Here is a 10,898-nt window from a genome sequence, read left to right as displayed (position 1 = left end):
TAAAACATTTGATTTGATGTCTCTTTAACTTTAACTCTAACTTTATCTCTTTTTTTTTTACCTATCTTTGTGTTATTTTTTTTTGTCCCAACCTATCATTGTGTTAAAAGTAAAATTACGAACAATGTGTGATTATTATTTAATGGCTACGAAAATCGTAACAAAATAATAACATTATATGGTTCGAATTTAAAAAATAACACATGGATAGTTGGAAAGAAAAAAAAATAACACTAGGATAATCCAAGCGAAAATAATAATAATAGTATGTATTTATTAAAAATATTAAAAACAAAAAAAAAGAAAAAAAGAAAAAAGAAAAAAGGTAAAAAAAGTAAAATTAAAAAAAAAAAAAAAAGATGGGGATAAAATGGGAATTAGAGGGAGTGCATAAAAAATCCTTATTTAGGTATTACGACATAACTGATAATCAAATATTATCCTAATAAATATAAGAATGAACCTAAATCAACACGCATCTTTACTATGCATCCAATTTAAAATACGTCTTTTCTCATATTGCCTTTAGTCATGACTTTTACACTAATGTGACCAATGTATTTTCTTTATGGATTAAAGATGTAAGTACGTTGGTATTATGGAAAAAAAATCAAGTGCGTTGCTAATATGTATATTACTGACTATTTCATTTTTTTGGTAAATCGAGTAATTTACGTTGCTACTTTTGTCTAGTATGTTCTTTACTAATTATGTTTGATTTATAATTATTGAAGATACGGAAATTATAATTACAACATACACCATTGCTTCATATCTTACTTCATTGTGTTGTTGTTTGGCATCCATTGTGATTGCGGTACACATCTTCTCCACTTTTTGACGTTTGGCATCGATATATGCAACTTTTGCATCCATTTCCTCTCACATTTCTTGAGGTTTGGCGTTTATTTCCACATTTTTGCATCGATTTCTTCATACACACGCATGTCTGTATACAACCTATAGTCATGTACAACATGAATAAAAGTCATATTTTTGTAAGTACAATGCCTTAATAGGAAGATTTTATAAAGTATAATGTTGTAATAAGGAAAAATAAAAGTAGTAGCAGACAGTTTTTCAAAGCATCTTGTTGTGATATGAAAAATGAAAGTATGTTGTTATAGTGATATATATAAACATGATCCTTTAATAAACAATGGAAAATGATTTAATGATAGTTAGAAATGAAAATATGATGCTTTAATAACAAATCAATGGAAGTATATTAAATTTATATAAAAGAAATAAAGGAGACGTTAAAGTTTAAGAATCCAACATGCTCTTAGTTTTAGTAAAAGAATTCAACATGGTGTTTGTTTTATATTATTTTTATCCATATTCAAGCATATTACTATTATGGTAATGAGTAATACATGTACATTAATATTATGAGTTAGATTAGTGTTCCAATATTTTTACTGAAATAACTTAAGTGTTCATATGTGATTGGTAACATAAATCTCAATGTTAAACTCCCTATCCATCAACATAAATGGTTTGGGGAAAGATTTCAAAAGGGCTTGGATCAAGGAATGTGTTACAGCCAATAAGGTGTCTTTTTGTGCATTTAAGAAACGAGAACAGATAAGTTGCATGAAGATCAGGGGGTGGCCCCTGACAATTGTATGAAAGACCTGGAGGTGACTCCCGACAATTTGTATGCAAGACCAGGGACCGTTCCCTGGCAGTTATATGTAGTATGCTAGTTGTTTTTATGATACTTCCATGGGAGACCAGGATGTGGCTCTTGGCACTTGTCTGTAAGACCCAGGGTTTTGTCCCCCGGTCTGACAAGGAAAGATGAGGATACGACTCATGACATAATGGCAAGACTATGGTTGACACATAGCAATCTCTATTGTATGTATGGTATGTGGTATTTTGGGGAACTCACCAAGCTTTGTGCTTATGGTTTTATGTTCTTGGTTTCAAATACTTCTGGTACGAAAGGGAAGGGCCCAGCGTGACTGCACAGCATCCCCCGATGTTTTTCGTATTAGCTTTTTACGACTTTTACTCTAATGGTTAAATGATGTAATTACTTTGGTTGGTTTTGGAACAAATCGTTTGTATTGTTTATGGATTTAAAAATGAAAATTTTACTATGAATTTTTGGGACGTTACAAAACCTGGATTTTCTAACCTAACAAGCTCTAAGATTAAATCATAATAATCGCATTAAGATCTATGTAAAAATTCCTAAAAATATTTGATACTTCTTGCAAGCTTGGAAGCATAAAAATATACAATACTCAATTTACATCAACATTAAATCTCATCGCAAAACCAATTTGATTATTGTTATTTTTTTATCGGTCAATATAACAATTACAAATTTTACTAACTTGATTAACTAGATTGATTAATCCTAATTCAAGAGACCAACACGAATCGAATCAAAATCAAACATTGGATTAAAACAACACTGATATTACTATAAAGAAACATGAAATTAAAAAAAAAACAATGATTACTTGCATAAAAGGTCGAAGTCGATGCGAAACTGAAATCTAAAGTTTTACCCAAATATGGCAACAAACGAATCAAAAACTGTTAATCTGAAAAATAGAGTAAAGATCTTAACTTGCAAAACTGATTAAACGAGTCTCTAATCGTGCTCGAAAATTGCTAGAAAGTCGCCAAAATCACCCGGAAGAACTCTCTTGAGCAATGTACAGTAGGGCTCCTTTTGCACACTTTCTTGAACTTAGGGACCAAAATGCAACATAATTAAATTGTAGAGTTGAAATTAGAAGTACCTTATCATCGGGATGTTACACGTATTTTGTACATTCCAGCAACAACATTTTCTTAAACTCATTTATCCAAAATACATGTGACATGATTTGGTTTAGTGGTTAATTACTACTTAGTAACAATGATAATACCAAGCATCAAACAATTTATAATTAAGAGCATTATTATTAACAATCAGTTTAAACTAGTGGTCAAGGAAAGTGAAATCAATAGCAACCTACTTTCACGTCCATATTTAATATACAGACTATTTTCTTGGGAAAAGTTCAAACAATAGCAATCTACTTACATTTTATAATACAAAATAAATATTATGAAATGCAATATTGAAAGACACAACAAAGACCATTCGTTGTATCCAATGTTCAAGGGTCCTGACAACAATACACAGTAGGCATCTACATACTGACCAACGTGTGACATTCACAAAGCCGCCAACGAATGGTCTTATACCTTATAACTAGTCATCCCATTCTTGACCCCAAGTTCATGAGTATGTAATTGTACTTGGAGCTGCTAGAAACAAGGTTTGAGTATGTTATTGTACTTGGAGCTGCTAGAAACAAGGTTTTGCGACCGGACAAAGAACTCCACTAATATCCTTCCTTTCTTGACCCCTCATATAACATTACATATATGTAGTTTGCTTATGATATGCTCCATACAATATACAAGTCCACCAACAAGTACTTATACAATAAGTTTTTATCAACCATACGAGTTCCAACATAGGATAGTTTTCATCATCCAACTTAAACCCAAGCCTAAATTAGAAATTATCAAAGACGTCTTATGAATTAAATACATCATATTTATTCGTCAACACAAAGTATAACCAAGAAATATAATAACCAAACAATGTATCTATTAGAATAAATCATAACCAATTCATATATAAATTACAATCATTTAACAATTAATTTTAGATATTCATTTAAAACAGAGCGATATGAGTACGTTAGACGTATTGATAGTTTATTAAAAAAAACAAAAGAAGTAAAACCCTAATTTTGATCCTTTTTCAAGAAAATGGTGTCGCATGTAGAGAGAGGTGTTAGAAAACAGGAATACTTTGTGGACGCCGGAAGAAATTATTCGGATCAACTTTGGCCTTGATTCGAATCAACTTCTGAAAATTGTCCCTTTTCCAGTACCTCTCACCCCAAAGACTGGCTTCTTCATAATTAGAACTTCCAACACCCAAATCCAAATCATTGTAGTTGGAATATGCCTCTCTTGGGTTCTTTGACACATAAGGCGTCAATAACTCGTCCAAGCTTCGCAGCCACATTATCCTCTTGAGCGATGTAGGGGTTGTGTCTGAAGTTTGACCGTTAAAATTAACAGTCTTGAGAATCTGTAACAACACCCCAGCTCTATGAGGATATGGAATTGCTGACTCCGAGTAATCAGCCATCCTTCCGCCAAAAGGATTGATCATGAGAAGTGCCGATCCGTCGTTTTGCATGAGCTTTCTCCATATCTTTCTTAGGCCGCGTATGGGAATTGGTGTCCGGACATAGTCTGATTTACTTTTATTGTTCAGCTTGGCTATAGCAGACCGGTTCGTGAGGATCTCGATTGGGGTGGAGCTTGGCAAGCCCCAAAACACAACGGTCGATTGGATGCTTCTAATTTCTTCACAAATCTCTCGTCTAACACCGAGCTCAGGAAATTTTTCGTCCAGCAACGGAAGCAATGTGTCCCTTGTGCCCTGATAAATTCCTTCGAACATAATTCGTATGGTTTTCTTGGTGGTGTTGCCAATATATTCGGCAAACACCTGAGTCCTTATGTGTAGATTTCTATCAATAGTTGGCGCAACGTATTGATATTTATGGAAATTTTTGGTTGCCCCTTCTTCCAAAGTTTTATTCAGTATGAATACAGTTACTTTTTCTGGAACTGGAACCAACCTGAGCTTCCATGCAAGAACGATTCCAAAACTGGAAGCACCGCCTCCTCGTATTGCCCAAAACAAATCTTTACCCATCGACTTCCTGTCGAGAATATTTCCATTGACATCCATAAAGCGAACATCCAAAACATTATCAGCAGCAGTACCATATTTCCTCAGTAGGTTTCCGTAGCCACCACCGCCCATGTACCCGCCAACACCCACCGTGGGGCAAACACCTGCCGGGAAATACAAGGTGTCAGTCTTCTGAGAAATACTGTAATAGAGTTCACCAAGCACAGCACCTGGCTGGACCCATGCGGTCCTGTTAGCTACGTCCACGTCTATAGACCTCATGTTGGTGAAATCAAGCATAACAAACGGAACATCAGCAGTGTATGATAGGCCTTCATAGTCATGGCCCCCACTCCTGATCCTGATCTCGTATCCATGTTTCTTTGCGCAGAATAGAGCCTTTTGGACAAGTGTTTCATCCACAGGTGTCACGATGATTGATGGTTTAGGAGTGGAGGGTTTAAGGAACCTAGTGTTTTGCACTGCGACTTGCCAAATGGGAATGAAAGAAGCATTCACAGGTGTGAAAATGAGTTGAGAGAAGGAGGTGACATTGTTGGATTTGGGCTGTATGCAACTCATGAAATTTTCCGTACCTGGTGTAACATCAACAAGGGAAGATAAGTTTGCCCATGAGTTACAAAAGGAAAGACAAAGAACCAGGAGGAAGACGACAGAGGAGCTTATTTGAGACTTCTTCATGTTAATTTGATGGGTTTGAATATCGATGTCAGTGTCTTATTTATAAAGACTATAGGGCATAGAGTTGACTTCAAAATGGGGCTATAAAAATGGTGAATTCAAATGGGGTTAGAAAAAACCTAGAAGGAGCTTGCTGATTCGAATTTATCAAAAGGTTTTAAATGAAAATTGATTCCCATCATAAGTGATGTCTTCATACTAAAAGCTAAATTGATTATCCTTAATTTTAGATTATATATGTTGTGTTTGTCTGTGTGTCTGTGTGTTTAAACTAAATTCACATAAGGATTCACAAAACAAAAACAAAATTCTTTAGTCAATGCTGACCTAAACACATTGAGTTGAAATGGTAAATTGCGACCTCACATTCTGATTCCTAATGGAATAGTCAATTCCGCTCTCTATCTGTGATACACTTGATTTAGTTAACGTAGATTCCGTTTCAAGTTTTCAACTAGAAAATTGCGGTCTGGATAGTATAGTTTTTAAGGTATTAATCTCGTCAAATATACTTATTTAATTCTCAAAAGTGTTTAAGATATGTGCTTCCTGTTAACGACCACCATTCACAAGTAATTACAAGTTTGAAAATTTCAATTATACCCTTTGAATCAAAAGTCAGTGGAGAAAATAATGAAAACACTAATTAAAATCATTTTACCTTTTGTTCCTAATTTTCTTCGTACCTATTTAAGATGATAACAAGTGTCTCTAAACTTAACATCTCAATCAAATTTAAATTAAATTTAATGACACTTGTCACCATCTAAAATAGGTAAAAAGATAATAGGAACAAAAGTAGAAGGATATTTAATTTCTCTTACAAAATATACAATAACTTGGTGACTCTGATCTATATATGGCATTGTCTAATTTATAAAGAATGGAGAGGATGATGACTTCATATGGGGTTATAATTAGTATTTAACGGTGAACTCAAATGGAGTTAGAAAAACCGATCGACCCTAGAAGGACCTTGGTGATTTGAATTCTTAAAAGGTCTTAATTAAATGAAAATTGATTAAGATCATAAGTGGCGTACGTGTTAAAAGCAAATTAGATCATCCTAAACTTAAGTTATATATGTATGTACACGTATGCATGCATGTATTTATGTATGTATGTATGTATGTGTTTGTAAAGCTAAATTGAAATATGCATCCATAAAACAGCATTCTTTAGTCAACATCCATAATTGCTGATCTAAACATATTGAGTTGAAATAGTAAAATATGACCTGGCATTCTGATTTCTAATGGAATAGTCAAATAGAATCTAAGATGCAATTGATTTAGTTATAATAGATTCAAATTCAACAAGAAAACTGCGGCATAGATGATATGAAATTGCTTTCAGATAATGTACGTTGTTTAGCTTTTTATTGAATGTAAGATGTGTGCTTCTTGTTAAGGGTGAGCTATTACTTTTATAATTACAAGTTCTGAAGATGTCAATAATACCATCTGAGTCAAAAGTCAACGAAGGAATAAAAGTCAATGAAAGATATGTGCTTCCTGTTTTTTTTTTCTCATATAGTTTGAACCACGACATGCATGCAGACTGTTGAGGTTGATTAAAGCTATGATATTAAATATTAGGCTAATGATATGGAGGGCTTTAATTCGAAGACTTGGCAAAAGTTTTGTTAGAAGCAATGAAAAAGTTAGAATGGACGTCATTGATTAGAAAATTGTTTTCACGGTGTCTTGAGATGGTGTCTTATTCTTATAATACTCACTGGCAAATTCCATATTTAATTTTCAATCATTTTATTTTGTCTAAGTGTCGTTTAAGGCTAGTTTATGTTTCGTTTTGCCGGTGCATCAACCCGCTATTTATGACTAGACAAGTATGATAGGGTGGCAAATTGTTTATAAGCCTTTGCATTTAAAGTTTTCGAAAACCTATTTAAACACTCCAAACTGATCAAAAGCATAGACGAACATTTAAACAACCAAATTTTATTGGGGCGGGCGGGAAGTTGAACCTAGAAAAACAAGATATTATTATTAATCGTAAGATGGTCATATTTGGGCAATCCTCCAAATAAGTCGGTGAATGTTAAGGCCTCTGCACCTACTTGACACCCGATCATAAGTGCTAGTAACTAATAATTCGTATGTTTTTGCATAATGGATTATCACATTAATCACACATAAACACAATATAAAGGCGGGAATTACAAGATATAAATACAATGTAAAAGCGGGCATTACATGATAATGAGCCTAGAATAGGTCGTAATACAATTACTAGTACAAATACACTAACACGCTAACATGTCCCCGTTCTTTTATTAGGATGAAGAGTCTAAATGTTCCTACTAGATTTGAACTCATGAAATATTGTAGAAGGAAGCCCTTGGGTAAAGATATTTGTATATTACGTGGACTAATTATAAGTGACATGTAAAACTTGAACATGGCCCACAGGACCACATTGCAAATGAAGCAGATGTCGATCTCAACGTGCTTTGACTTTTGATGTTTGACCGGACTAGAAGACATGTAGGCAATATTTACATTATCGTAGTAGGCAATAGTGGCTTTGGATGGTAAGGAGTGAGGTCTCGTAAAAGGTTCAGAGCGCACCTCCTGACCCTCGGATCAGCTGGGCAAGAGCAAGTGAAAAAGCATCCATCGATGTCAGACAGCCACCTCATGGCTATGATCGGATCCTGAACTCCATCAAAAGTTGGGGGCTTCGTATTTTCGAAGTCCCGATACTGAAAGGTTCTCCCAGCACCAATCCCAGCAGTTGAAACGGTTGCGGTGGCTGCAACAGCCGCAAACAAAGCAGCATAACACTCGTCAAAGTACTCCACCATGGCGGTCTTAATAGACCCAAACATCTCTGGCAATTGTGCTCGGAAGTGAGCAACAACCTCCTCCTGGAGGATCTCTCTGTCCTCAGACACAGCTGGCCCATCCTGGCCGCCAGCTCCCGATCCTGTCTCAAATCGTCTCGTCGTCATCATATTGAAAATAAACCAAGGAGATATCAAATAACATACATATCATACCAGGGGAAACAACTCCCAACAAATCGCTAGGGGTTGTGACTTCCTTGTTACACGTACGGGTCCTGTGCTTCCAATAGTATGGGCCCATACTACCTTCCACAGCTACCCGTATTTGTCTCAAGGACCATCACAACAACCCTAAAAATACACACTTGAAAACGCATACACTCAATCCTCACTCCCTAGAGGAAGGCTAACATCATGAAACTGGTCGGCTGACCCCACACAACTCATCTATGAAACTTCCACCAACCCGGCAGCACTCGCATATGCTAATCATACATAACACTTGACCCTATAGACAGTCGAATATCTGATCCTACCCTAAGTCCTTCATCAGACAAGAACAGGAAATAAGATCAAACCAAACATTCTCAGGCTATAGAATCTTAGTTATGTATAACTATGATGCATACACTAAGCAACTACAGTAATGATGTCAGTTTCATATAAGGAAGAACCCTTGCCTATCAGGCATCATATAATCAGAAAATTCTATCATGCAATTCCTGAAGATCCCTGGCCTATCATTAGCATAATGTTCTAATATATCACAAGATCAAATAACAGTGTGGTAATTTGGGGTCGACTTACTGGCTCCGGCTGATCGTACACATCGCATCCTTTTTTATTATTTGAAAACAATTTGAAAATCATTTTTTTATTTTAATTTTTTTAAAATCTTTTTCCTTAGTTTGAGACTGGATTCGCACGAGTGTTCCTCCAATTTACTCAAACCAAGGCTCTGATACCAACTTGTAACATCCATAAAAATCACAAGAAATTCAAAATTTTTAAAACCAACCCAAATTCACAATTCGTTTACAAACATAGTTTTCAAAACATTTTCAACATCAGAGTCTCCCAAAATCATAAGTCAAAATATGAGGATGTGTACGGTCACGCCTTCGCCTTCCCGCGGTCATCTGATGTACCTGAAATATAACCCAAAATTGTAAGCCAATGCTTAGTGAGATCCTCCAAAATACCAACACACAAACAAATAACATATACGATAACAGCATGTCGGGTCCAATCAACCATCGGGTTGGAATGCAATACACTATGGGTCCAGTTAACCATCGGGTTGGAATACCCCAGGCCCCTCAACCATCAGGTTGGAATGCCAATACACAACGGGTCCTGTCATCCTCGGGATGGAATACCCTCAGGCCCACTCAACCATCGGGTTGGAATGCCCTCGGTCTGTTGGATCGCGTAAAAAGCAGTAAAGCCTCAACCACCAACCAAACATGTGCACATATAGCAGATAATCATATAACAGTCTACAGACAGCAAGACAGATCTACAGATTACTAAGCATAGCATCATCCTATATACAAGGATATTGATCTAATAGATCACTACAGTACAATAGCATGCATAACAGGATATCGAATCCAATGGTTCGGCCTTGGTGGCTTCGACATGCAAGTACAGTGAGGAAAACTCACCTCACAAACTGAACAAAAGTTGATGAGGTCCCAACTCTGAATCTCATCTCTCTAACCGAGACCTATTCCCACCACTGACTAAATTCCATCAAACTCCCAAAATACCCTCAATGTCAAACTTGGTCAAAGTCAAATGGCCAAACCAACTAGATCAACTGAGTCAACCCAACCGAGTCAACTTAGAGTGCGTGCGTGGGGCGTACTCCGGAGGTCCGTTGGGTGTACACGCAGCCTCGCAGTTGACCACCATCAGGGTGGTTAACCTCGTACGCAGGGCGTACTCTGAGTAAGCGGGGCGTACCATCGCAAGTCCCAAACTTTATTAAGAGCTTAATGGCTTAAGCTCTTACATCCATAATTCAGATCCATGGCTAAAATCCTCGTAGGAGTCATAAAGTCTCAAATTTTATGACCTAGCATGTCCAAAAAGTTCTTAACATAAGATCTTATTCCATGAAGGACTTCTAAATGATGCATGAAGCTAAACTAACCATTTGGAACCCATTTTTATGACTTAAGAACCCTCCTAGGGTCTGAAAGGACAACTCAAAGGTCAAGAGCATGCCATATTCAAGATCTAACATTTTGGGACTAAAAGGTCCATAAAGACACCCAAATCTAGATCTATATGCTAGAGGGATAAAGTTATAAGCTTTATACCTTAGAAAGGTTGCAAGAGATGTAGAAATCTCAGATCCAAGTGTTCCACTCCTTAAAGATAAACTTGGATTCCTTCCTCCTTCTTCTAAGGCACCAAAAACACACTTTTAAGCTTGAAAAGGCTCCTCAAGGTGAAACTAGGGTTGCACAAACGTATGAGAGGGATGGAGGCAGCTAAGGTGAATGAAATGAGGCCATAAGAGTGCTTAAATATGAGTCACACCCTAAAAATTAGGGTTTCCTTAATTGGCAAGTACGCCCCGCGTACACTGATGTACGCCCTACGTACTAGGGCACGCCCTAGTACGCTCAGCGTACTCCGAAGGCC

At 36.3% G+C, this 10,898-nt stretch overlaps 1 protein-coding gene across 2 annotated transcripts; it reads right to left on the bottom strand.

Moving 5' to 3' along the window:
* Nucleotides 1-3,714: 3,714 nt before the first annotated feature.
* Nucleotides 3,715-5,643, bottom strand: LOC145147099 (tetrahydroberberine oxidase-like). 2 transcript variants are annotated; one of them, XM_079075053.1, is made up of 2 exons: nt 4,963-5,643; nt 3,715-4,896 (listed from the first exon to the last, which is right to left on the bottom strand). In XM_079075053.1, the coding sequence occupies exons 1-2, from the start codon at nt 5,432-5,434 to the stop codon at nt 3,815-3,817; spliced, it is 1,554 nt and encodes a 517-aa protein (XP_078931179.1). In that variant the 5' UTR covers nt 5,435-5,643; the 3' UTR covers nt 3,715-3,814. The 2 variants fall into 2 exon arrangements, with proteins under 2 accessions (XP_078931179.1, XP_078931178.1); XM_079075052.1 differs by having other exon boundaries at nt 3,715-5,642.
* Between the last annotated feature and the right edge of the window lie 5,255 nt (nt 5,644-10,898).

The sequence above is a fragment of the Lactuca virosa genome, chromosome 1, assembly GCF_052849685.1.
Source record: "Lactuca virosa cultivar CGN04683 chromosome 1, Lactuca_virosa_CGN04683_v6, whole genome shotgun sequence".
Taxonomy (NCBI): domain Eukaryota; kingdom Viridiplantae; phylum Streptophyta; class Magnoliopsida; order Asterales; family Asteraceae; genus Lactuca; species Lactuca virosa.
The sequence above is the reverse complement of the archived record's forward strand: the minus strand, read 5'-3'. Positions and strand labels throughout refer to the sequence as shown.